Raw genomic sequence first — 27,014 nt, forward strand, 5'->3', positions numbered from 1 at the left:
ATTACCTCCTGCTGGTCCTGTGCTTCATTGACTGATGTGATATTTCTGCTGATGTGCTGTGCTTCTTATTCATGTTACTGCTTCTATATTAGTTTGTAAAGCTTTAAATATATACAAGTATGTATATTCAAGGCTATGTATACATATATAAGCAAAATTGCAATCAGTATGAAAACAGTGACTGAAATCCACAGTAACATAAATCAACCATGCACATGAGAACCCAGGATAGGTTTTGATGCTTATTAGTAACTAATTTCTTTGAAGTTATTTATGAGGGAAAGAATTGTGTGAGCTTACAAGATCAGAGTTACTTGTTTGCTCAGGAAAGACTGTGAAATATAACCATAACTGTAAGCACAGTAACAAACTGCTGGATGTTGAAAGAGCTACTGGAGGCAAACATTCAAAGGTTTTTCAAACAGGCTCGCGTGCCTGAGCAGCCTGAGCAAAGGGCAGGTCCTGGTCTTCTGCTGGTGTGTCAGCAAGCGCTGCGCCATTGGGCTCTACAGCTTCTGTGTGCTGCCTGATCACAGAGAAATATTTAGTCACTGGCTCTGCAGAGAGAAGGGGGCTGCAGAAAGATCCGATACATAAGAAAGTCTGGACTTGAACTTGGGCCTCCCATGCGGTCATCTCCCACACTGTATTATGGTGTTGCTAAGCTACCACAATTTTTTCTAATTATCCTGGCTGAGAAATTGGAGACAAAATTTTTTTCTTCCTTTTTTTTTTTTTTCCATACAATAGAGAGCATGGCACAGTCTGTCGCTATCAAGAAGATGCGGAGATAGGGATACCAACACTCAGTTATCAATGTAACGTACAAGAGAAATGGTTTGGGAATGTGGGGGAATATCTATACTATATCTATGGAGAATCAACCAAAAGAGGGGTTCATGTCTCCTAAAATTAGTTTTGCTCTTAGTTTCCAATCCCTTGGACCCGAATTTCGATCCTTGCCTGCCATTGTTCACACAACAATGTCGAAACCTGATACCACATGTCTGAGGGATTTACAAAATAAAAGGGCAGCTTTTAAAATCACTGTTATTTCTGTTTTGGAGCCAATTGTTCCAACAGTTGGATATCCAATTCTTGTGCAAAAAATGACAGAATTGAAACACATCCACTTTCCCCCCCTGTTTTCATCTGTCATGGAATGTAATAGCTGATCACTTATGAATTGCTGACCACTGTATGTCTGAGAGTTTATCTGGGTACATAAATAGATATATGGGGGAGAGAGAGGTAGATAGACAGACAGACAGACAGATAGATATCTTCCATTTAAACCTCAGAAGTCTGTTAGACAGCTGAGATGCTAGAACACTTAAGGAAACTGGTCTGATTTAAGCAATTAATATAATTGTAAATGGTTATTTTTAATGAATTGTTTGTATTTTTGAATCATATAAAGTGTTACCAGTGTTTTACTGTGGGCATTACAAGGTATGTTTTTTCTTTCTCAATAACTTACAAATCACCCAATAACTCTGCATAACATTAATTCATACCTGGAACCTAGAAAGACTTATATACATATTTAACTCAATATGCTATTTATATAAAAGTAACAGGCTCATGGCCTTCATTATAAAACATCTGCCTGTCTCATGCACTCAAGGTTATGTACAGATCGTTAGACACAAATATGAAACTCATCTCAGGCCCACTACAGGAACCAAACCAACTTTATGAGTGCCATGGCATTTTTTAAGTGAAAAGAACAAAACAAAGGGAATTTCCTTTTTCAGATTATCCACTTACGCTGTACAAACTCCCTGACACACAGTGGAGTCAGAGGAAGGAGATTTTTAAAAAAGAAAATCAAAATGTTCTAGATCTAGAAGACAAAACCACAGGCAAGAAAACCTTTGATGTCCGCCCTGATCCACAATGATTTATGCACACAAGTCCTGGAAGGTGACCACTCAAAGGAATGGGTCTTTGTCTGCTTACGCAATTTATCCTGACAGGTCTTTTCAGAGTTTGAGGTCTAGAGGTGACCAGGTGTGATTTTTTGTTTTCCCCAGTTATACACAAGGCAGGTCTAAAAATAAATTTGTGTTGACCAAATCTTACTTCAATGGTTTTGAGGGTTTTTAATTCTTATTTTTCTAGATTCCCCCATTTTTTCAAAGAATGTGAGCATTAAATAAGTCATTATCTTGATTGCTTCCAAATTTAACTTCTTGATTTGAAATGATTTAAGTGGGTCTACTAAAATATGTATGTATCTGTATATGTATACTCTCCAGAAGAAAAGAGACACAAGACAGAAAGAGCAAAGGCTCACAAAACACATATTATCCCAAACTTATTAAATATAAACAAAACACTATTTTCTAAAAAAGGAAAAAAAAAAGTGATTTTTTTTGTTAGTTTTTTTTTTTTTATTTTTCCTTGAGTACTTTGGTCCATAATTTGGTTTTCTGTGTTAATCCAATCAAGACAATTACTGCAGAACCCTGGGTCTGCACGTTCCTAGGAAGAAGACAATGGTCAACAGAGCTGTTTGATGCAAAGGTTTACCTGCCAAAAGTTTTTGAAATCAGAATTCTTCACATGAAAATGTCACTGGCAACTCTGCCAAGAAATGTTGAGACTATTTCTGGTTGTTTCATTCAGATACAAAATGACAAAATACAGCTCCAGTTGGGTGACTTAATTTAAACCAACAAGCCTCCCTTCCATGTCAAAACGCTGATTCGAAATGGCAATTCTTGTTTGGTTTCAATCAGAAATCTCAATGTTTTCAGTGTGACATTTCCGATTCAAAAGTTTTTGGGTTGCGTACTTGTTTGGGATGGAGGTGGTGTTGATCAGTTTGTCACCTTTTTTTGTGTATTTAATAGATTTGTTTGTTTGTTTGTTTTCTCCTTTTGGTAGAGAGAAGCCGGAGAAAAGGACCATGAGAGAAGAAGGATGGGCATAGCCCATTGCCTCTACCCAGACTCGTCAGTTTGGGATTTGCAGGCATCACGGCAGAGGTCAGTCATACGGAGAAATCCAAAGGGAACTAGCGGCTTGGCGTGATTTTTGCCTGGGAGCTTTTCCCAGAAAACACGAGGAAACACGGTGGGGCTGAGGGCACACAGTCGCCCATGCCGTTGAGTCTGATGAGCGCTGGTGAGGGCTACGCCGGCATCTTGAGGGCCACTCAAAGTTCTTCTACCCTTCTGGTGCTGGACTGGGACTGGTGTCGTCGATCTGTTGCTACACATTTGAGGGATTGTGGCATATGAATAATCCTCTGTGGCTGGTGGGGGTCAATGCAGGTAGTCCCTGCACCAGTTGAACCCTGAATTCAGGGCACTTGGTTGACAGCCTGTGGTTAGCATTTGTCTCAGAGCAAAGGGGAGAAACTTGGTGTACTTTGAGCCTTCTGCAGCACTCTGGGACTGAGATCCCTGTGGCACCATCTCTGCAAGGGACGAAACACGCAGAGGTACCCGGGGGGGTATTCCCTACTCCCCCCCAATTTTACCTTCACCTGTAAGTACCCTTCCACAGCTCCATCCCACAAACCTTCCCTTTTCTGAGGGTTCCTCTTCATCACCTACGTGATTACTCAGGCAAACCAACAACTTACTCCTGTGAGTAAAGGTTTGCCAAACTGGCAACCCAAACGGCAGCGACATCCAGACCGCTGGCAGAGCAAGGGTGGGAATGCAAAAGCCCAAGGGCTTGGATTTTGCACAGCTCCACTGGTCCGGAGCTGAATTTGTGCTGTATTTTGGGCGCTGTTACTGATTCACACCGAAAGATGGAGGAGGCTTTAATCCTTAAAATAGGTGCTGGGAGTCCTTGCTTTTCTCCTCCAGCCCCAGAGAGGGATTCTTCACGTCAGGTCCGAACGGCAGTCACTGGACCCCAAAAATCTCCCACGAAGGGCACGGCTGTGGAAAAGGATGGGGCGTGGGGGGCGTGGGAGAGGGAGAGATTGGAGCGGGATGGACGCCACTAACCCGAGTCTCACCTTCTCTGCCTTTTCTCCCCTGCCCCCATCACTGCTGCTGTTGTGTCAGGTAGTGGCACTGTTGAGTACATTAACCCAGGGCTGAGCGCTGCAGCCACACCGAGCCTGTGCCTGTGTGTCTGTGTGTGTGTGTGCGCCTGATTATTACCATTTATTCCACACACCCCCCCTCCCTCCCCGCCCCAGTGCTGCAGGACTCCGGGAGCGAGCGAGAGAAACGGAGGGAAGAGGGAGAGACGGAGCCACCAGCCCCCCAGAGCTGCTTAAACAAACCGCCGCCCCTCGCGGGGAGGGAGCGGGAGAGAAGGTGGGGGGGGAAACCAGACCGAAAGACAAAATTAAAGCCAGAGAAAGGAAAATCCAGCGGGGAGCAGAGAGCAGCCCCCAGACGCCCCCTTTCCGAGGCTGTACTCTCGGCCGGGAGGGGTCGGGGGGGGGGGGGGGGGGGGAGGCTGCGTCTGCGAGCATCGATCCCGTTAGGAAAAGGGGGTGTTTCCCCCACCTCCCCAAACCCCCCGCCCTCCCTCGCCCGGCGTGGGGCGGGGGGAGCGGGCGGCCGCAGCCCCCCAGCCCGCCGGAGCCCCGGCATCGCCGCCGGCCCGCTCGGCAGAGGGGAGGGACGGAATCCAGGGAGCAGCTTCCTCGCCGCCGGAGCGGAGCCCTTTTCTCGTCGCGGGGTTTTGCTCTTTCTTTCTTTTCGTGGTGGTTTTGGTGGTGGGTTTTTTTGGGTTTTGTTTGGTTTTTGTTTTGGTTTTTTTTTTTTTTTTTTTGTTAAACTCCTCGCCGGGAAAAGCAAAACCGAAATCGCTTCCACCCGCCGCCCCCCCCCCCTTCGCCCCCCTTCAAAAGGCCCCCAACCAACCAACAACAAACAGAAAGCAAAAAAAAAGACCCCCTCCAAAAAAAAAAAAAAAGAAGGAAAAGAAAAGAAAAAGCGAGAGAACCAGAGAGCCAGAGAGCAGCTCCATCGATTTAAAACCCAGGATTTTATCCAGTGCATTGATTTTTTTCTTTTTTTTTTTTTTTTTGCTGTCCCCCCCTTTTTTTTTTCTTCCTTCCCCCTCCTACTTTTTTTCACCCTCCCCCCCCATCCCCCCCCCGGTCCTTCTCCTCCTTCTCACCCCCCTTTTCCTTTTCATTTTATTTTGGATCCTGCTAAAATTAGCCGGGACTGCTCTGGGTGTTGCGTGTTAATTTGATTTACTCCGGGATTCCGGCTTCCAAGACGCCATTTTCCCCCCGTTCTCTCTCTATCTCGCTCTATTTATCTATCTATCATTTATCTATCGAGCTATCCTATCCCTCCGTCTGTCCGTCCATCTCCCTCTCCCCGGGTAGCTTCCCTCCTCCCCCCCCCCCCCCCCCCCGCCCTCCTCCCTCTCCGCTCTGCGTGTGCTGCGCGGCCGTGCGCTCCCCTAATCTGACAGATGAACACCGCCATGGGTTTGCCGCAACACAAGCAAAAGCACCTTTGGGGGCTGTGGCGAGGGATTGAAACCGGGATCTAAAAGAGAAGAGACGAGAAGGGGGGAATCCGAGGGAGGAGGAGGAAGAAAGAAGAAGAAGAAGAGGAAGCTGCTAAGAAGACGCCGCTGCCGTTTTGGGGATATGGGTTAGTAAAAAAAAAAAAAAAAAAAAAAAGGCAACAAAAAACCTGGGACATCGAGGAAGGTCTGTGGTGGTGATCCGGGTTGCGGGAGGGTCTTACCCTCTCTCTTTTCCCTTCCCCCCCCGCCTTTTTCCTCTTCTGCATGCAAAAGTTAATGTCGTCTCCTTTTTTTCATGTTGTGACTTTGCAATGGCGCGGAAATGGCTTTTTTTTTTTCTTTTTTTTTGGGGGGTGGGGGGTGGAATTTCTCCGCTGTGCAATGCATGCGAGCCCTCCTCGCCCCCCCTCGACCCCTTCCCTCCCCACGCTTTGTGGCTGGGGAGGGGGGGTGTGTATGTGCCTGGCTGGGGGGGGGGGGGGGAGATGTGTGTGTGTAAAAACGTGCTGCTGGCGAGGGGTTGCGATTTTTTTTCAGGACTTTGCATAATGTATTTACCCCCCCTTTATCCGCCCCGACCACCCCTTTGGTAGCCTGCATGTGTTTCCCCGGCGGTGCCGGGGGTAGGTGGCAGCTCTGTGTATGCGTGTGGAAAGGAGAAGGGGGGGGAGACACACCCCCCCCCCCCCCCTTCGTAAATTGCAGGTTAAGTGGAGCTAGAGAGCAACGTTGTAACCTTATGGGGGTTTGTGTGCGAGAGGGAGGGTGTGCGTGTGCGCGGGGTCCGCGGCGGTGGGCGCGGGAGGGGGGTGGGGTGGGTGGGTGGGTGGGTGGGTGTGTGGGGGGGGGCGTCAGTCTTCTGCCCCGGGGCTGCCGCCGCGGCCCCCCGCGCTGCTTTTTGACATTGAAAAGGACACGCAACACCCGAAAAGCGGCGATTTTCAGGAGGCGATGAAGGGGGGGTGAGGGTGGAAAGGGAGGGGGGAGTAATCAGCAATGCGGGACACCCCCCGCTCCCCCTGCTCGGTGCCGAAGTGAGGCGCTTTAATACTGGTTATTAATAATCCGGTGGTTGCTGCCCCCGGGACCCCGGTGGCCCCTCTCGCCCCCTCCCCCCCCCCCCCCGGGTGGAAGTGGGCTTCGGGTTTCAGCGGTGTGAATATCGCCGATATTATTGGGGGGAGGGGGGTGTTTGTATTTGGGGGGGTGGGGGCCAAAACACAGGCTGCAGCTGGGGGGCGGCTATTGTCACCAACTCCAGCCCCGGCGCAACGCTCCCTGCCCACCTCCGTGCACTCACACTCACACTCGCACTCACACCCCTTCCTCGCCGGGTCTCCCCGGCGGGCAGCGGGCAGTCGGGTCCCCCCGCCCTTGTTTCCCGGAGTGTGAGTGTGAGTGCGAGTGCGCATCACACCGGGCACTGGCGGTCCCCGGCGCTGCCTGCCCCTGCCTGTGCGTATTTATGTGTCTAAAAAGGCAGTTGAGAGAAGGATTTCCGATTCGTTTCCGCTTCAAATAAACGGCGCTGATAATCTCGGGCCCGACGCCTGACACTAAAAGGGCATTTCGCCGCCGGGAGCCCGGCCCGGGGGGGTGGGGGGGTGTGATGGGGAGGGGACGGACCCCCCCCGTCGGGCAGGTCCTGCGTCCCCGGGTCGGGTTTCCAAGGGGAGAAGCGGGGTCGGGGGGGCTTCCCCGCGGGGGAGGAGGCCACTCGTGGGGAGGGTCACGGGGGGGGGGGGGGGGGGGGGGGGGCTCTGCCCACCCATGCCGGTGCGGCGAGCCGGGCTGGGCGCTGGGAGGAGTCCGCAGCAAGCAGATGGAGCCCGGGCGGGGGGGGGCGGGGTCCAGGCAGTGCCTCTCCCCCCTGTCAAGCAGAGGTGTTTCATTAGGGTCGGGTCCGCGGTGGCCGGGCCGGGGGGCGAGGAGGGGGGACCCGCCGCCCTTCCCGATGTGTCTGTCTGTCAAACGGCGGAGGATGTGCGAGGCGAGGGGAGCGCGGAGCCTGCGGGTCCTCCACTGCCAGGGGAAGCGATCCGAGCCCTTCGGTATCGACAGGGGGATTTCAGGGGTAAAGGGCTGCTGGCAAATCCAACCCCGTGTTGAACACTACGGGCCCAAACGGGAGCGATTATTGATCCCGCAGCCGGGACTGACTTGGTGCAGGGTACGGTAATGGTATAAATCGCCCGTCTAACGTCAGGCAGAGATAGCAGGAACCTGAGGAAACAAGTGTCGAGGGCCTTTCATCGCAGGCGGGAGTTAAAAAAAATGCCTGTCGGGGAAAATGTGCAAGCGGCTGCTTCACGCACACCATCCTGCACTTCCTCGGCCTTCACTGAGATCACTCCCCTCGGCCAGAAGCTCCTTCCACTCAAAGGAGAAACTTATTTCATCCCCACTTTTTTTTTAGCTGGGTGGAGAAAAAACCCCTCCAAACAATGAAGATGTACTTTAATCTCTGCTCTTAGCTCGGAAGGGTTATGTAAAAGCGGGAGGAGGGGGGGAGCAGAAACACTCAGTGAATGGAGACTTCTCTTCCATCTCTTATTGGCTTTGGCTTTTTTTTTTTTTTTAAACTTCTCAAAGTTTTAATTGAAACCAGAAATCTATTGAGAAGTAACTCAGCCAAGAAAACCTCTGTTTTCTCTGCAGCTAGGGACGGGGAATAATTTTTTGCTGATGTTATTTCAAGTTGTTTGAGCTCTTTGGTTCCTTCCAAAAAGCCCAGCATAGATTATTAACACATTATCATTTTAGGAGGATGCACTCTCTGAAATGTAATAAAATGGTGTGTTAGGTTTGTGCAGATCCATAAACTATGCTAGTTGCTGGCAAACAAAAGAAACAGTGGCCGTGATTTGTTATTAATAATAATCGTAACTGAGCTATTTAGCCTGACTTCATATTTACTGTGTTTCTCTACTGAGGTTCCTCAGTATCATTTCCAATGATGTGCTTTGATTAAGTTGGGAACTGTTCTTTTTTAATAAGTGCTATTGCCACGTGCTTAATTAACTCAAGGAATTGAATGCTTGGAAAGGTCCAACTATCATTTTTCAGCTTCAGATGCTGCTTAATCTCCTCATCTGGTCTCTTTTGACCCATCCTTTGAGCTCCTTTTCCCCAGCATGCACATGTCTAAGGTGTAAGTGCCAGCTTACCAACAGGACTTTTGTTTTCCATTACAAGATCTGGCTAATCCCAGTTTCAGTGACTTTTTTTGCCCTCTCAGTAGGGCTCAATTGCTCACACATAATCTTTCCCTTCTGTTTTCTTTCCCCTTTGGACAACACCCTCCAGGACTGAAAAACTCTTGCCTTGTGCTCTGAGACTTGCAATTACACAGCAATTTTGACTCTTGACCCAACTAGTAGCAAGAAAGCCTATTGTCTAATGAACCACGTAAAAACAGTTCTGGGATCCAACAGATTGCTGTGATGGAAATGAAAGCTGTCCCAGTGAATTGATGACTGATTTGTTTAACCATATGCCTAGGCGGGTTTTCTTGCTCTGTGTTAACTACCCATCTCTGGAGTACCTGTGATCTGTGGGTCTGCAATGATGTTGAAAAGGCAGCATTAATAACTGCCAAAATGTACTCCATGGTGCATGGCCTGCAGTAGGGTCAGTTAAATAGGATCTAAGCCATGTTCAGAAGATCTAGCATGTCATTTTTGCCTACCATAACGTGTAGGCACACAGGGTTTTGAGCATGCAAGTGCCACAATTAAGCATGCATTTGATGATGAGACAGGGGCAGCAAATCTGTGCATAAAAAAAGTAGGTGGTGGGATGAAATCCATGGCAACACCTAGCCCCATTGCTGGGAAGTCCAGGTACTCTTAGGGCAGCAGCAATCTAAAGTTTAGAACTCATCCAAGGCCCAGCAAGCAAGGCGAGAGTCTATGAGAGAACTTTAGCGGAGAAGGTTCCCAGTGTTTTGCTGCAGGGCTTGTGGTTTCTACTGGGACTGGTTTTGCTGCTATTATAGATTCTGTTCTCATCACTTTCTCTCTTTCCAATGTGATAAAATAAAAAAAAAAAAAAAGAGTTTCCTTTCCCGTTATTATTGTTGAGGAAATAAAATGACTCACCCTTTTAGGAAATTGTCATCTTGATTAAAGATGGGCTTTAAAACCCCTCATCTCCAGGTTTTAGCCTGGGGGGACTGTCAGATCTGAAAACGATTTCCAGACTATCAAGGCTGGGACTGCTTTGCCTTCTTTGCGTTGTTAGCACAGTTGCTTCTGAGGTGCGCTCAAACCTTGAGAGATCGTTTCTTTCTCCTTCTCCCAAAGTGAAGGGGTCACCTGTTGTGGCTGCAAAAGTTCGTTGCATCTTCAGACCTTATTAGAGATCTGCTGGATGCAGGGAGCAAGCGCAGCTCCCCAACTGGCACCTGGATTCTGTGTTCATGTTTAACAGACTGTAGTGAGAGCAAAGCGAGGGGAAGAAATAGGTGGGGGCAGAAAAAGAGGAAGGGAAAATAATTTCTTAAATTGAGTAAAAGCAGCCAGAGAATAATGCAGATTGTCTTTCAGAGCTGAGGAAATGTGTGAGGGAAGTAGGTGGTAGTAATTTCTGTTTATCAGCTCTTGGGAGGGAGTAGAGTTAGCGGCTATTTTGCCCTTTTGGAGTTGGTTTTACTTTGCAGCACAGATTGTCCAAACACAATGATGAGCTTTTACTCTAAGCTGTGGGGCAGCTGGATATGAAAAGCAATCTTCTGACATTATTTCATTTAAGCTTTTGATGTCTTTCATGAAATTGAAAATTTCTAAGAGTTCTCAGGTTAGTCACCTCTCTCTCTAAAAGGCCAAATCGAAACTCTGGACCTCAGACACCCCAAGGATTGGGATGATTTGATCCAGGCTTGGTTATGATCTTTACAGCTCTAGTTTACTTCCCAGCCTAGCTGGTAATCGTTGCAAGGTCTCAGACTGGTATCTCTGTGATCTTTACAAGGTATCTCTATGATCTTTACCTGCCTGCCTGTCCACCGAACCCCTGCACTGTTGGCAGTGTGTGACGATGACCCTGTTGACTTCAGATGTGGAAGGTGGAAGCGGTGGGGCTGAGGCACGGTGACAAAACAGGAAGGTGGCCAGAGAAGTACTCTGGGAATACGATCACCGGTGTTGCTCACAGATCCCAGGGTCATCTTTACTGTTGCTTTTGAGCTGTGACAGTGGTGGAGCTCGTGTATGCATCCAGTGCAGGGGTCTTGCAGGGAAAAAAGTAGTTGTGTGAATGGTAAGGACGCGCCTGAGTTGTCCTTCCTATGTAGGCCTGGTGAGTCTGATACGCACTTTTTTGAAAGCAAGCTCAATGTGTGGAAAAGCCATGCAGGACGAGACCAGTTTCCATGCAAACACAAGGTTGGAAGGTGGTGGCAAGGCTCTACCAGAGCACAGCGTGGCCCAAAGCTCGGCTGTGCAATACGTGGTCTATTGGGATGCAAATGTCTGGCAGAGTGGGGTGCTGGGGTTGTGGCTAGATGCCACTGTGGGGGTGACTTCTTTAGCATCTCACTGCCTCTGAAGGAGTGGATTCCTGTTTCTGTAAGGGTTGCTGCGCAGTCCTGGGCAGTTAAGGGCTCTATGAATGTGGCAGCGATGAGAGCAAAGTTTCCTCTCCTGTGATGCGGTATCTCCTGTAATAGTGCTTGGGAAGGCTGTTCAGAAGAATGTGTGGTAGGCAAGCATGGGGTAACCCAGGGCTCACTTAAATACCTCAAAATTAGAGATGGGTTAAAGATCGGAAGCCTGAGGTTTTATGTTACTTTGAAATTTTTGTTAGCCTTAACCTTCAAAACTGAGAGATATATATGTATACAATGAATCATTCTGTTTCTGTCCTGGTGTTTTAGCAGATGGGGAAGTTGGTTTTAAGTTGGAAGAGAGAAAATGATGATACTCAAACCAGAGGTCAAGCTGCAAGGCGTTACAGGCATGTCTTTCCTCCATATGAATCCACACATCCTGAATATTCTACTGATGTGATTTCTGAGACTTGGACACTGGCCCAACTTCCCTGTGTGTTTCCAAGCCCAGCGTATGCTGGAGTGATGCTGTGGTCCAAGTGTACCTCTCCTTGAGTCTTGGCTTTGGAGAATGTAATAGGGTTTCCACCGAAACTCCTCTGAAATCCTATTAGATTGCTAGACAAGGAAAACCTTCATGTAGTTTTTTTCTTTCTTTTTTCTTTTTTTTTGTTTTTTTTTCTCTCTAAAGCCTTCCTATGGAGCTCTATAGTGGGGATTCAATAGAAACCTGTACAGGGGAATAATTCTCTGCTGAATTCTTCAGCTCTTTTTCAGCAGGGAGCGGAGACGTGAAGCATAACTGGGGGAGTTTAGTAAGTGTTCGAACGGGGTTGTATACGTGTGAAGTGTTATGGCAGGCATCTGGGCACAGTGTTATTATACATTCCCATTGTTCCTAAGGTTGCAGAACAGTTTAAAATATTAACCCATATATTCACATCCTTGTAACTTCCGTAAAACTTCACCTAATGGGCTGAAAAATGTCATGCTTTTTCTTTGCTTGATGGCAATTTTCTTCCTGAAAGGCTGAGTAAAGTCTCTCCAGCTGTCAGTTGTTCCTTTTTTTCGCCCAATTTATTCAGAAGAAGTGAGGGTGGGGGAAGAAGAGGGAACACTTTTCCCTTTTAGATTGTTCTAATCACATGCTTTTAAACAGGGCAGAAGTCTAACCTGGCTGACTTTGAGCTGATAAATGGATATAAACATAGGGCTTGTTGAGGGCCTCTGTCTTCTTTTGGTGTGTGAGAGGGACAAAAAAATGGAGGTCATGGTTTCTGACGCCATGACAGATTAAAAGTATCGTTGTAGACATCCTAAAGTCGACAGAGATCTTTTAGTCTGTTAGCTTAAAGAGAGAGTCACTGTCCCTATAAAGCCTGCTGGATGGGTGTCATAAATGGCATTTGCCGTAGGTGTTGGTTTACATTACATTTCAGTTCTGTGTCATAGGAGGTAGTCACAGAATCATAGGTCCTTCTCCTCCATCCTTCTGTTAGAGTTGAAGACACATCTGCTCTTAACACATGCTGCATTTCAAGCATGGCTTTCGGGCCGGAACGCTTTCTTCAGGCTTAGCTCAGTGAACAGACCTCCCAGGGCCCTTGAGGAAAACCTCTGAAAAAAATGGTGTGAACAACAATTAAAATAACAGTGAGCTCCGGCGTGGCCCTCGGTAGGGGCTGGGGCCCTGTTCAAATATGCATTCATCTCCAGCTGGGGATCCATGGTATGGATGACTCGGTTCAGGGGTCTCTTGACCCATCGGAGCCCACAGTCCAAACTTTGCTTGGTTGGGACCAAAGTGAAGGACTCAGATTAGGAGACAGAGGCTTGTAGGTCATCAGTGGAGAGAGGGGGCACCCATGACTGACTTCACCTTGGATTCCCCCAAATTGTGACCCCATCCCAACCTTCAATATCCTCCTGAAGTCAGTGGTGTTACAAAGGAATAATATCCCAAAGTCCTGGTCCTGCTTGAATAGGAATCTGAGTCGTGAACCTGGTGCTCCCGATCCTATTTGCTGCCTCAGAGGGAGTCCGATGTGTGCAACACTGCACAAAGAGCACGATGAAGTAGTTCAGCTGGAGAGGCCTTTCGGGCTTGCAGGTACTCAGCAGGCTCTTATCTCCTGTCAGACTCAACGTCTCCCAGCAATTCTATAACTGCTTCCTCTTCAGCCTCATTAGAGGCGAAGCTGCTCCTTTCCTTTCCCCGTAGCAGCTTTTGGTTATCTTGCCTTTATTCCCGGCCTCAGGTGTTCTCACAGGCACGCTCCTGACGAAAGTTTATGCCCCTTGACATCACTGTCCCAGCACTGCGGGCTGCTCTTTGCCCTGTGCTCCTCCAGCCGTGTCCACTTGTGTCCTGCGCTGCTTTTGCCTTCTGCTTTTTCCTCTGCAGTCCTTGAAGCTTTAAGGGTATTTTTTGTTTTGCTGACCCAGACACTCTCTCCTCCCTCAAAGCGAAAGGACTGATACGTTCTGCAAGGCAAAGCAGTCTCAACACCTTCCTCTAAGTACCCCAAAGTATTGCTCCTCTTTTTGCATTCCCTTTATATGCCCTACTTTCCCAGAGTACCCCCTTGGTGCTAGGAGTGCTTGGTGCATTATTACAGCACCAAGCAAGACACCACGGCTTACTCAGTGCAGAAACACACAGTGCAAGCCTGCATGGACGAAATCCAGCCTTTCTTATTCCTAGCCTCATCTGAAGCGTGTAAAATGGGGTAACATGGGATGTGTTGTTTGTAAAGCTTCTAGACTGGGCACAAGATAGATCCTGGACAGAAGCCGTTTTGGTTCTTCTTGTGCTGTCACTTACTACTCTGAGGAATGGATGCTGAGCCAAAACCTGATGCATTCCCTATCAGATGGGTTGTTTTATTTTATTTATTGCTTTGTTTTTCCTGAAGGGAGGGAAAGCTGGTGCATTTGGCACTTGTGCAAGCGAAAATGAAATAATGGAGGAGGGGAAAAAAAAAAGAAGCGGAGGAAGGAAGACTCCCGTGGCAGCAACAGTAAATAGAAACAAACCCTTCGTTAATGATTTACATAGAGAAATCATTTTCCACACATTTCAGAGTGCAGAGGGAAATGTTTGATCAAAGGGAGAAGGCAAGATTATTGCCCTACCACAACGGTGTTAGAAGGAGGCTACTGTGTCTGATGGCAGCTCTCCAAGAGCAGAGTCGATCTAGGAAAGTTTGGTAACACAGATGATGGAACTGTGCAGGGTTTTGCTTTGTGTGGCTGGTCTCTGTGCCAGTAACCTTTCCCTAAATACCAATAAAACTTTCCATTTGTAGCCTGGAGTGGCTGCCACTGCCTCCAGGATGGCGCGCTTGCCAAAGGCTGGCTTGAAAGGAGTAAGCATTTGAAGTCCCCTTCTCATGCACATTGTCACTTTTCCCCAAAGAGTTTTATGTCTGTTATTAACGCAGTAAGTTTTACCCTCGCAGTGGCACACACATCTGCATCCAGCAGAGTCCTCAGGGTATTCTCTTCGATCAACTCAGCAGTCACCTTTTATTATACATCGCACCGACAGTGACGATGCTCGGTCCGGGAGCTAAGCAACCTGGTGTTGACCTGGTGTAGGCAGATCTCCTGGCTTGGCTCTTTGTGTTGTAATGAGCTGCAGCACAGTTGGCATCTCATTCTATTTTCTACTGTCCCAGAGACCTGATATTCACAAGGGTGGTGGGTAAAAATGACAAGCCAGCTCTTGATGGTGTCAGGATCGGACACTATTCCTTGATTCAGGGGTGTAAATCCAGTGAACTGAGCTCAGCTTTATAGCAATCCTGCAGCAGAGTTTGTCTCACAGGGCACAAGTGGGATGAGGTTGGTCCTTTAGAGACCAGAAGTCAGCACGAGGAGGTGTTTACAGGTCTGATGACTGTACTCCGTTCCCCGGCACCCAGATACAGCTTTAAGTTGTGAGTGAGTAGATGTGTAAAACCTTGGCACAGTTCTCAGGCAGGAGCTTGTAAAAGTCCTTGGGCAGCATGATGGGCATCTTTCCTCTTACCGCAGATGGGCGCTTTGCTACGCTGGTTGTTGCCACAGCTGTACCTTGGGCAGTATTCTTTTTACGGGCCTGGTGATTTATGGCCATGTCAGTTGTTTAATCATTCAGTTGGCCCTCCCTTCAGCGCTGTACAATAGTTAGAAAGGCTGAGGGAGCTGGGCTTGTTTGTTGACCCGCCTGGACGTGGTCCTGTGCAGCCTGCTGTAGGAGACCCTGCTTCGGCAGGGATGTTGGACTAGATGACCCACAGAGGTCCCTTCCAACGCCTAACATTCTGTGATTCTGTGACTATCTGATCTAATTATGGAGTCTCAAACCTAATTATGGAGTCAAATATTATTCCATAATCTAGTCTTAATGTCTCTATGTTGAAAAGACAGATACACACGTGTATAATGTGCACTCTTACATGCTTCCATAATTATGAATATGCTTGGGCTCTCATTTATTTCTGTATGCTTATCTTGGGAGGGACACTTGCAGCCTCATCTGGCTCTGAGACATCGTGAGGTTATCTTGTCTTTTCCCCTTCGGTGTGGCTCTTCCTGGCTTCTTTTGCCAGGCTTGAGCACGCCGAGGCAGAGCCATCAGTCAGCATTACTCAGCCATGCTAGTGGAGGTACAGCGGGCTGGCAGCACTTAGATTCAGAGCAATCCAATGGAGACAAGTGAAGATTACATTCTGCTGTTCGTCTGGTAACTGCCATTAATCCTTGCTCCTTGTTTTCATGTGGATAGGTCATACCTGGGAGAGTTTACAACCCTTCCCTTCAGAGGGAACCTTCCCGTAACCCATGCAAAATCAGAGGCAGAGGTGGAAGGGCTGGAACAAAAGCAGTGTTGAAGGCAGGGGGACCGCACGGAAAGGAACCACCTTTCTTCTGTGCAACGCCCTGTGCATCTAACTCACCCTAACAATGAATCACAGGCCATAGTTAGTTAGTTAGTTGCTTATTTTTATAGATAATCTGCAGATTACAGGCATTCACATATGGTCATTCCACTCACCAGTATTCTTTTCAGTTGAGGATCTCATACTGTATTTATTGCATACCCACATCTACTTTATACATGCCTATATCCAGGTATGTCTTCTAGATGGGAATTTTAACAGTGTGTTTAAAATTATCATGTGGTAGAGGGACCAATCTGCCCAGCACTGGAGACAGAGGCCAAACAATACATCACAGAAGCACAGAAAGGATGGGGGCAGGGTGACCTAGGGCAGGATGCTCAGGGCTGTGTCTGGTCAGGATCTGGGCATCACCAGGCCATCTCTGATTTTTTATTAAGAGTTGACATTTGTTTGTTTTGCTTGAAAGGGAAGTCCTTCTGCCTTGTTTCTGTACTGATTGAAGCAAGGTGGGTGAAAGGGAGAGGGTGTTTCCTATGGGATCGACAGTGTGAATGGAAAATAGCTGTCACAGTCATTTTTCCATCTCCCTGACAAAGCTGATTTTCTCTTTCAGAGTATCATGGCCACAGGAAGTAACTTAGGCTGTGGTCCAAAGCTGCAATAAATCTAGCTCCAGAACTCTGAATGGCAGATTGAACATGCTACTGGTGCATGATGCTGATCCAGTATAAACTCAATCTCCTGGTTCAAATTTGCTCATAAAAAATTTGCACTGACTTTATTTTATCCCAGCAGACTTTGTATTGCGTCATACTATGTCACTTGTCTGCACTATGCTGGCTCACAAGTTTTACCTGTCCTCTGCAACTGCCTTGAAGTTGGCATGCAGAAAGTCTTAATCATCGTCTCATGCGCTCTGGTCTGTTCAGTAGAAGAGGGATCAGATGCCTGCTGCTGGTCTGCATGAAACTTGTGCTGCTGGTGATCTGGCAGCCCATGGGCCGTGACCACAACCATGCTTGAAATTCCTCATCTTTTTGCAAAGCAATAATGAAGAAATAAGTTGGAACTTTTTTTTTTTTTTTGTATTCCTAATGTGGGTTAACTGAGTTCATTGCAGCTTGCTGCCTGCCAGCCTGTTGGGTTTTTATGTCCCACGATGGGTTCTGAAGTTTCCCTGACACTTCTCATAAAAGCTGGTTTCTGACCAAAACTTTCCCTCGGGTGTAATGTGGGTTGTCCATTGGCCTCTGCCCCAGAGGCAGCTGCGTTTCAGTGGTGGCATATATAATTGAGGAAGCAACCCAGGAGTCTTTAGAGTGAAAGGTGATAGCTCATCATTAAATATTGCTGTATAGTCTCCAGTGCTTTGCGGTGAATGGTTTTAAAAAGATGGAGTGTAAAAAGGCTTCCAGGATTTCTGATATTTTTCAGGGATTATGATTTTAACTGTAAGTCACATGAGAGAAAGTGAGATCCAAAGGCAACATAACAGAGGTGGGGTACGAGAAGATTCAGGCTTTACTTCACATTCACTATGACAATCTCAGGCTCATGCCTCAGTTTCCACTCACTTGAACTTCTTCAATATAAGTTTTTTTTCTTTTTTTTCTGAAGGCTTTTTGGACTCTATGGATAAAATGAAAGCAGCTTCAGTAGCTACAGGCGTGGCTGAGATTAGTGTACTATGAGAGATGGGCAGCAGCTCTTAATATTGCTCCAAGTTCTATGCTGGTGCTTCTGGTGCTTGAGCAAATCAGAGCAGCAGCACAGATGCTGGGCAGCTGAACCTGGCTTGCTTGCATTTGTCTAACCAGCATTTGCTCGTTACTAACGTGATGGCTCCTGTGCATAAGGCAAAGGCCATGCCAAGTGCTGTATCCACTTCCACTTTGTAGAGAATCCCAAATAGGTGGATTCCTCCCCCCTCCTGTGGGCTCTGACCTCCTCTTTTGTCCTCTGCAAATTTTCATCGTTTTACAGCCCTGGCATGTGAATCCTTGTGAGCATGAGTAGTTGCCTGAGGTGGGAGAAGGGAGCGTATTCAGAACCCTTAATGGCAGGCTATAGTATGACCCAAAGGGGGTTCTTGTACTTCAGGCCTGTGCCTCCAGAAGTGTGTTAGAGGTGCCCAGAGGAGCTGATAGGAAATGTGAGCAGCCGTAGGAAGGCTAGGCACGCACACGTTTGATTATTTCTCCGTACTTATCAGAGGAAGCGTGAATGTCTCCCTAATTAAGAGCTAATGCCAACTTCTGGGAAATTTGTTGTCATTCACCTGTGAAATATCCTCCTCAAATTTAACTTGACTGCAGGAAGCCTGCTAGCAGTAACACTTTCCTCAGGGAGCTTAATTTGGATGGTAAAATGCCTCTGTAGTTGCCTATTGAATGGGACTTGATGCTGGTGAGCCTCAGAAGCCTGGAGGGGCAGTTTGGGTGAGCACTTGAAAGTCTAGACAGCCCCCATCTCTCAGGTGTTTAACACAGACCTAGAGGTCTCCCAGAAAATCCGCTTCCTCCTTACACTTCCAGATCTGCACATTGCCAGATAAGGCAGAAGAATTGCTGGAGGATAAGTGTTCACCGCTGTCCCTTCAATGCTTCTTCTTGCAGCCAGACTAGAACGGGGAGATGGGGACGTTTCCAAAAGAGGTTACACGTTCAGAAGCCTGAAGTGAGGTTTCCTAATTAGTCAAAGCGCAGTTAGGCTACCCAAACAAGAAAGACGAGTATAATGTCCCTGCACCCAAGGCACTTAACTATTAACCCTGGAGGAGAGTAAGGAGATATCTAAAACAATGACCCAGTTAATTCTGCACAGGGTTATTTGTTGCTACCTGCGGGTCTGGTGATATCATCATCTGCAGGCTGTCAGCAGAATAGGAGGCCAAAGTTTTGAAGTGGGATTTTAAGGTGGATTTGGCATGAACTCACCTGACATTAGTGTAACGCAATGGCTTTATTCATCTGTTCCTTGTTTCTACTGACCTGGAGGCACGCAGCCAAGCAGGGATGAGTGTTTGAGCATCATGACCCAGAGCTTACGTCCAAGACCCACAACCAGACTTCAGAGCAGAAAGCTGGCTTTTTGTTCACCATCCATAAAATATTATCCAATGACCGAAAACCTGAACGAGCCTTCCCAGCTCAGAGCCAGGAGTTTTATGTCATCTCCCATTCAACATAGGGTCCCGAGCGGGTTGGTTCATGATGCCAGTGGCTGTGGTCGCTTCCCTGCACCCTTTGTGGCTGTGGACTCATCCTGCTGCCCCACCTGCTGAGCTAGATGCTGTCTCCCAGAAGCCTGCTCCTTTTTACCAGTAGCGAGAGAAGTTAAAAGCCTGTGGGCGGAGGCCAGCACAGAGTGCCCATTGTACATGCGTGCATACCTGAGCAGTAACTCCCTGGAATGCTGCACCGCCAAGCTTTTACCACCTTGTGTTTGTGTTGCGGCCCCTGAGTGTGTGTACATTTTGTCCCTCTCCAAGGAGATTAACAATGCAAAATGGCAGATAAATAGGACGGCTTTTTTTTTTTTTTTTTTTTTTTTTTGATTGGACTGGTTGTTGGGAGAGGAAGGTAACCCTGACACCCATCACCTCTACAGGAAAAAGAAGAGGCGCGGTGCAAGGTCGGACAATTAGGTGGAGCAGCTCCTTGCAACTGGGTGGCTTTAATGTACTAATTGCGTTAGTAATTACCGACTACCACATGGTAAACACTAGGGTTCAAAACTATGTAAGGGCATTAACTAACCCACCCTACAATAGGTTTGAATGAGGTGAGTGTTATTGTTGTTTCGTATATGGTGAAATAGAGAGAATTGCTGACTGCAGGGTGACTCAAGGCAGGCATGCAGGAGACCTTGGGTCTGTTAGCTCTTCAAAAGTCTAGTGACAGCAGTTGTGGGAAATGAGTCTCCTCCCTACTGCCAGAAGGTGTGCAACTTAAGCAGAAGTGTTTTTATGGTGTACTTCTGTCTACTCTGAGCTACAGAAACCACCTCTATGGCCAGATGGCAGTTCAGGCTTCATGATAGTCCTTCCTTTTTAATTTTTTTCTTTTTTTTTCTGCTTGGGCTGTCAGCTTGCGCTATTTATAGGAACTTTATTTGAATTTGTGTCTGCTGGGACCTGGGTGGAGGTCACTCAATGATTTCACAGAGCTCTAGGATGCTTAGGACTTTCCATTAGTCGCCATATGTGCCAGGGTCAGACAAGTGACCCATAGCCATACGCCAGTGGAAATGTGGATATATAACTAATAAAAGGTACTTGTTGTCTCTTTTTCTTTGAATTTTAAACTCATGCAAGATATTTTTAAAAAGCAGAAAGAAGCCAGTGGTACAAGGACGTGTTTTTTTCTTGATCAGCTGTGCTTTAAAGCAGAGTAGTCTACACTGATAATGCTGTTATGATTTGGTGATAGCTAGCAAGATCATTTTTGTTTCTTCTTTATGGTTTATTGTTACTAAGAGTGACCTGGGAAATCCCTGGCTGTGCTCACGTCTTGCTTGCAGTTGGTCAAGGGGTGGGGTTTGGCAGTGTAGCAGAGCTAGTCTACCAGGGCGCTACTGCTAAAAGAACAGGTCTGTACCCCCAGCCTGGCAGTGTCTGCTCGTTTCCTTCTCCGCATGCCAGAAGCGATACTCCTCTGACCCACTACAGAGTTGTTTCTGTTACTAAAGTTCCAAAACACGTTTGTTTCTCTCTGAGACATTTTTCTGCTAACTTTGTAGTCTGAACTAGCTTGTCATGATATGTGGGGTGGGATGCCTATATGGGGGTTTTTAGGGACGGACGATGTGTGAAAGCACCTCAACACCTGTAAAAATGCCTTAAAGGTATTTATTTTTTTTTTAAAGCAAAGGCTTGGTAATTGGCTTAGTCTTTCTACATCATTGGATGATACATTTTTTTTCTCATTTGAACATTCACAGCTTTTACCATTAACTTTGGCCAAGACTTTGTATGGTGCTGAACAGGAGTCCTTCTGTCCCAAAGGGTTCAGTCTGCGATGTGTTAAAGGAAGCCCGCATTTGAAAGGATGAGAGCACAGTCTTTGCTTCAGCTCGCCCAAGCCTTCATTATAGAGTGGACCCAGTATCCAAGGGCATGAGGAACTCTGAAAAACATTGAATTTAGCTTTTGTCCGTTGCCCTCCATACTCAGGTTCCTGATATGCCCTGCAAGAGACGTGGGTGGATCCTCCTGCACTTCCAGCATCCCAGGGAGCATCTTGGACTTCATACTGTGTGCTTGGTCCGGCATGTACTGAGTAACTCATCCAAAGCAGAGACCCCCCACAGAACAGCTCGCAGCTGGAGGCATCTCCCTCTCGATTGTGAAGTGAGGAAACAGGAGTCTGAAACTCTTCTGTCTGATTCATAGGGCAACCCCATGGTTTCTGTGCTCTAATCACTGGGTTATTGTTTAACTTGAGGCAAGCAAGTGTCTGTTTATTTTTTTGCCTCTAAAATCCCTATTACAGTGAGTACTTTGAAGTAACAAAGAGGTTCATGACTGCAGAGAGCTGGTTGTCCCCTCATTTATTTCCCCAGTCCAGAGTTGAAGGCATTTGCATTTATATACCATTTCTGGTTTTTTTATATCTATTTTCATCAATTTAGTAACACACATGGCTGTCATTCCTTGCTTTGTGATACCAGATCCAGCCCTCAGAAACATCAGCCAGCCTCAGTTCTCATTTTGCTTCAAGGAAGGCCTTTGAGGTGCTGCAGGGGAAGCCCAAGTGTGCCCTGTTCCAGTCATCTCCACATGTGTTTGATAGGAGTGCATGTGCTAACTTCCTTTCTTTTTCTTCTCCTTTCTTTTGACAGTGACAGATCTGGTCTCTTCTGAGCTCCTTGCAGCCTCTGGGCGTTTGGGACGTTAAATTCAGCAGACGGTTACCATTCATTCCCTGGGATTGTACCTGCCCTTGCTCTCCTCATCCCCTCCCGTGCTCCCCTTCTGTCCAATAAAACTCCAGGGCACTGCAGTACTGCTATGGAGCCCAGGGAGACTTTGGGTAGCTCCCGGCAAAGGGGGGGCGAGGCAGACTTTCTGCCAGCCGCTGTCACCTCCGCGAAGCCTCCGCCTGCCTCTGGCTGCACCGGGGAGACAATGCTGCCTGCGGCGGGCTCGGGGAAAGGGATCCCAGTGAGCGGCGAGAGGCTGGAGCCCGAGGAAGAGGATGAGCTGGGTTCTGTGAGAGACGTGGATTCCACTTCCAATGCAGACAGCGAGAAATGGGTGGCGGGAGATGGCCTGGAGGAGCAGGAATTTTCCATCAAGGAGGCTAACTTCACGGAGGGGAGTTTAAAACTAAAGATCCAGACCACCAAGAGAGCTAAGAAGCCCCCAAAGAACTTGGAGAACTACATTTGCCCTCCCGAGATCAAAATCACCATCAAGCAGTCTGGGGAGCAGAAGCTTTCCAGAGCTGGGAAAAATAGCAAAGCAGCTAAAGAGGAGGACAGATCACACTCCAAAAAGAAGGTAAGTCCTATTCTTTCCCCTATTTCCCCTTTCTCCTGAAAGAAGAGGATGAGGGTAGAAATAAACCTGTGCAAAGAGTTTGCGTCCAAGGCATGACATTTGCAAGGTTTGCAAAGCCCTGCCTGGATGCAGAGGAGGTAATACAGGGAGGGTGTCGTCCTGGGCTGCCGCATATGCTGTGAGGATGATCTTGAACTGTCCTTCAGATGAATCAATTCAGAAGGGATCAAAAGTTCACCCAGGCCTCTTCTATTTTTGTGCGTAATTGAGATTTAAGATTAATCATTACAGGAGTGATAAATGAAGGAGCCTGCTTCTAAACTGCTTTGTGTCTGAGCGCTAATGCTTGAGCCTTTTGGCAGTTAAAGCTTTCGACTACATTTTTAAAATACAGGTATGTGCATGGTGAACAATTGAATCCATTCCTGTATACCAGGCGAAGGGCTCCATTATTCTTGATTACAGCATTGTGCTAGCAACACTATAGTTATGCTTCAGAAAATACTTCCATTAGAAGTCTCATTTTCTTCCAGATGCGTATCATTTTCTTGAAATATCCTTCTGGAGAGAAATTTTTGATACTTTAAGTTTGGGTAAAAATTGATCTTTTTATTTTTATTTTTTTCATTTAGTCTACGAGAGGAAGAGGGTGGGGAAAAAAAAGAAAAATCCTTTCTTTGTGTGAGCTGTTTTCAGGAGCACAATTTCTTTTTGCTCTTGGCTTGATTTTTCAGTAATGTCCCCTACACTTAGTCGTTAAAACAAATTTAGTTCAAGTGTTTTAAGCAGCACTGGTGGGGGGAGGGAAACTTTGTGATTATCCATATTATTTTGTGTCTAGTGATGTTTTCTGTCCTAGGTGTTAGACAAGGGAACTTCGGTTGGGTTGAGGATTTATTACAGTACAAATACTTCACCTCTACCTCCTTAGTAACACATGGACATTATGACGACTTAAGACAGGAACTCGGATTTGATGAAAGACTCATGAGTATCTCCAAAACCTGGACAATTTCATCTGGGATGTAGGCCTCCACTAATTAGAGCTCAGGGCATGACTTGGGTTTACTGCTCATGCAGCTTGGATCCCTCATCGTGCGGAAGGTCTCCACTTCTCCCATACCTTAAACACTTGATGGATGCTCAAAGGGCTCCTTGAAGCCTTGAGGAAGCTAGCTGCCAAAGGCTTTCCTTGCAAAAGGTCTCCTAGACAGAAGGACCTAGACCTAAATTCTAAGAACTCTAAATCAGTTTTTGAAGCATCAGCATTTCCCATTGACTCAAGGCAGAGTTCAGGGAGATTATCATAGTTCACCCTGAGAATTCTTCTATTAGAAGCTGAACTTGGAAGAAAAAAATATCAAAGGCAGTTTTCTCCTGGAATCATACTAAATGGCATACTCCACATGCATGGAAAAAAATATCTGTTATTAGCACAGCAGAGGTTTGGCCCTATAATACACTGAGAAGAGATTTTTCCCACCTGTTGAGAAGGATGGGCTGTCTTCTTAACACTGAGCAATATCTTATTTCCCCTTCCCTTTCCTCCCTGAATACTTGCAGAGGTCTCAGGGGAGCTAGTGGTTGTGTGAGACCATGCTCAGTGACAGCAAAGGCGTCGCATGCAATCCCTCCATGGCAGTTCAGGGAGAAAAAAAGACTTGCAAACCACTGCTTAGCATGCATGGACCATGGAGAATACGACTGCTTAGAAATCAGAACTTTCATTTCTATTTGTCACCCAGTCAGATAGGCATGGAAGGCATGTTCTTTCCTTCATCTGGCCATCCAAAATGGTTAAATAAATAAATCTAACTATAAGGAAACTATGTGCAAAAAAAACCAACCCCAACAACAACAAAAAAAACCACCTCATAGTGTGGTTACGCTCAGGGTGAGACTTTAATTGCAGAGAGATAAGGAGTTTGAAAGAGACGGACCACGGCCCAAATGTGGCTGCATCCAGCTTGCACTTGTGCTGTGAGGTCTGAGCTGGCTGGTGCTGTGTTCGCGCCCCGTGCACAGGCTGCGAGCGCTTTGGGACAGCACTGGCCTAATCTGGCCATTAAAACAAAACAAAAAAAAAAACCAGCTCAGCAGGTGGATGCTCTGAGCAGATGGGGGGAGGGCTGCTGCACTGGCGCGTGCATTAGCATAACACCCAATGGCTGCCACATGGCAGCTGCTGAGCAGGGACCAGGGCAGAGAAGTCCCCAGCAGGGATCTGGAAGAGCCCAGTGCTGTGATCTCAAGGGGTTTGGTGCCTGGAGACCTGCAGCCTGCATCACCAGGATGGTAAATAACCTGCATCCTTGCAGCCAAAGGGGTTTTGCACTCTTAGCTCACGTGTTGCAGGATCAGACCTTGGCTGTGAGCATCTCGTATCAAGGGGTGATGAAAGGCCCTACAGGAGAGGCAGGTTGGAAAGCGGTGGGAGAAGTGTTTCCGTGCTAGCAGCGCGATTGCTGTCGTGGCCGATGCATGTGTCTCATGGCGGTTATGGTGATGTTTTGGGAAGATAGTTAGGATGAAACAGTGAGTTGAAACTGGGATGGAGCTGACGCTGTCCCAGCCACCTGTGCATTTCCCTGGGACAAAGCACCATGCAGGTACCTTCTGCATGTACCTGCAGAACTGTTGAGAGCAGCAGTAGTGATTTAAAAAAAAAAAAAGTGATTGTCACATTTAAATGATTCTGATGGTTTTGATATCTCAGAGTTAGGCTGTTTGATTGCCTGTTTTAGTCAGCACAAAGCCCAGAAAAGCAGCTACTAGAAGAAGCAGCAGAGAACAACGCATTTAAACCAGTGGGGCAGATCTTCGGCTGGCATTACTCCTCTGACCTCCATGGATTTTGGCCAGGAGACTTTGGCCCAATGTGCGCTTTTCCCTTGCACATGGGAGCAGCATCATTGTTTGAGTTTACCACCTCATTTATGGATGCAGGGCATATGTACAGGCCACACAGACCCGCATATAAAGACGAAGAGCTGCGCATAACCTAAGCTGCAAGTGCCATGCTTGTGTCTCTGGTGGGTGGGAGAGGTTGTCCTGCACCTCATAGTGCAGCACCTGAATTTATCTTTCCCCTTGAGGAGCAGCAAACTCTATCAGGACTTGAAAAATCACTTAAGTTTGTTGCATAATAATTTAGCCACATCTCCAGTAGCCCCCAGTGCTTTGAAATACCACTTCAGCATTCTTGCAGGAGTTTCAATACACACAGCACAGAGGGCAAGTAATGAAAACATGGAAGCAATTTAAGTAACAGCATGTGGGTACACAAAGGACTGGTAATGCCAGCAATGTAAAAAGGGACTGCGAACTGGGGATATAGCATTTATTCACTGGCCACTTAGGGAGGAAGAAGATATGCCTGGTCCTAAGTTTTCCACTGCTCTGATAATTAGGCAATAAGAGCTAGTGCCTGATTTCTAAAGCTGTGGTCCAGGGAGCGGCAGTGATTAGAAGGGGGCTCTGAGGAGAACCATGCTGCTCATGTGCTGAGGCTTGGTTTTTTTTGCCTTTGATTCCAGCTGCTACACACTATATTAAAAGACGTAAACATACATTAAATACTTTCCTCATGTTGCTTTTCCATGTGAGCAATTGCCCTGGGGATGTTACGCAATTGTGAATGGGAGGCGAGGGAATCCAGGAGAGGATCTGGCTGGGTGCGGTTGCTGATGCCCCGGAGCGGGGAAGGAGGCAGGGAGTGAGACAGCATCAGCGTTGGGAACCTGTGCTTTGCTGGCTTGAATGCTTGGCTGCAACCCAGCAACTTCTAGGGTTTCTTTTAAGTTGTGACCATGCGAAGTTTCACATCAGCTTCCCCTTCTTGAAAATAAGAGTGAAGGCAGTTTCCTAACCCCTTTGCTGGGGCTGCTCAGAAGGTGAATTGTAGCTTGGGCGGTCTGTGCAGCCTCTTGTGCAGCAATTGGAAAATCCACAAAGGTTCTGTAAGCATTTGCTCTTATTTCAACCCTTCCACGCCTGGGGACGGAGTGGGCTGAACCCTTGACACTTCTCAGCCCACAAATGGCTCCGTTTCTTTTAGTCTGCTTGGAGGCGAAGCCAGGAGCCCAAAGGATGTCTTGCTGGCGTGTTGGCAATCATTGCAGCCGCTGCCCTCCCACCTGCAGTGCGGTTGCTCTAGTCTAGCATCCTCAACATCACTAAGGGTGCCTTTTTCACCACGTAAGGAAACATGCTGTCAGTCTCGAAGGCACTGGAAGTGTGGCACAACATGCAACAAAGCAATGCATCAGCATTCCCTGCCTGTCATGCAGCACTTAACAAGCCCCAGATGAGCAATATTTCCCTGGTTTTGTTTTATTTCCGTTGTTTTTCCCCCCTTTCTATTATGTTGTGTCTACAAACACTTCATTCTTCCCCTTCTTTCTTTAGGCATAGCCTGACAAAGTTTCTTTGGTGCTTTCACCACATGAATAATGTCCTTCTTCAGTGGATGTAAACTCATTTTTTTGTAATTATTATTGCACTGGGATTTTTTGAGAGCTTGAGGTCGGTGAGTGCTTTTGATTACTGAGAGATAAGCAGCAGCAAGTCAATTGGAAGCAAAGCTTCCTTGTGTGCAGTCAGAGGA

At 47.1% G+C, this 27,014-nt stretch overlaps 1 protein-coding gene across 4 annotated transcripts in view; it reads left to right on the forward strand.

Annotated features, from left to right (window-relative positions):
• Positions 1-4,200: 4,200 nt before the first annotated feature.
• The window catches only part of SETBP1 (SET binding protein 1), a 272,596-nt gene continuing 249,782 nt past the window's right edge, over positions 4,201-27,014 (forward strand). For all 4 annotated transcript variants that reach the window (XM_075410718.1, XM_075410719.1, XM_075410720.1 and 1 more), the window contains exons 1-3: positions 4,201-4,289; positions 5,148-5,594; positions 21,748-22,408. In XM_075410718.1, coding sequence (XP_075266833.1) covers positions 21,917-22,408 — 492 coding nt within the window. In that variant the 5' untranslated portion in view covers positions 4,201-4,289; positions 5,148-5,594; positions 21,748-21,916. The remainder of the gene's footprint in view (positions 4,290-5,147; positions 5,595-21,747; positions 22,409-27,014) is intronic.

The sequence above is a fragment of the Opisthocomus hoazin genome, chromosome Z (genome assembly GCF_030867145.1).
Source record: "Opisthocomus hoazin isolate bOpiHoa1 chromosome Z, bOpiHoa1.hap1, whole genome shotgun sequence".
In the NCBI taxonomy this organism is placed as follows: domain Eukaryota; kingdom Metazoa; phylum Chordata; class Aves; order Opisthocomiformes; family Opisthocomidae; genus Opisthocomus; species Opisthocomus hoazin.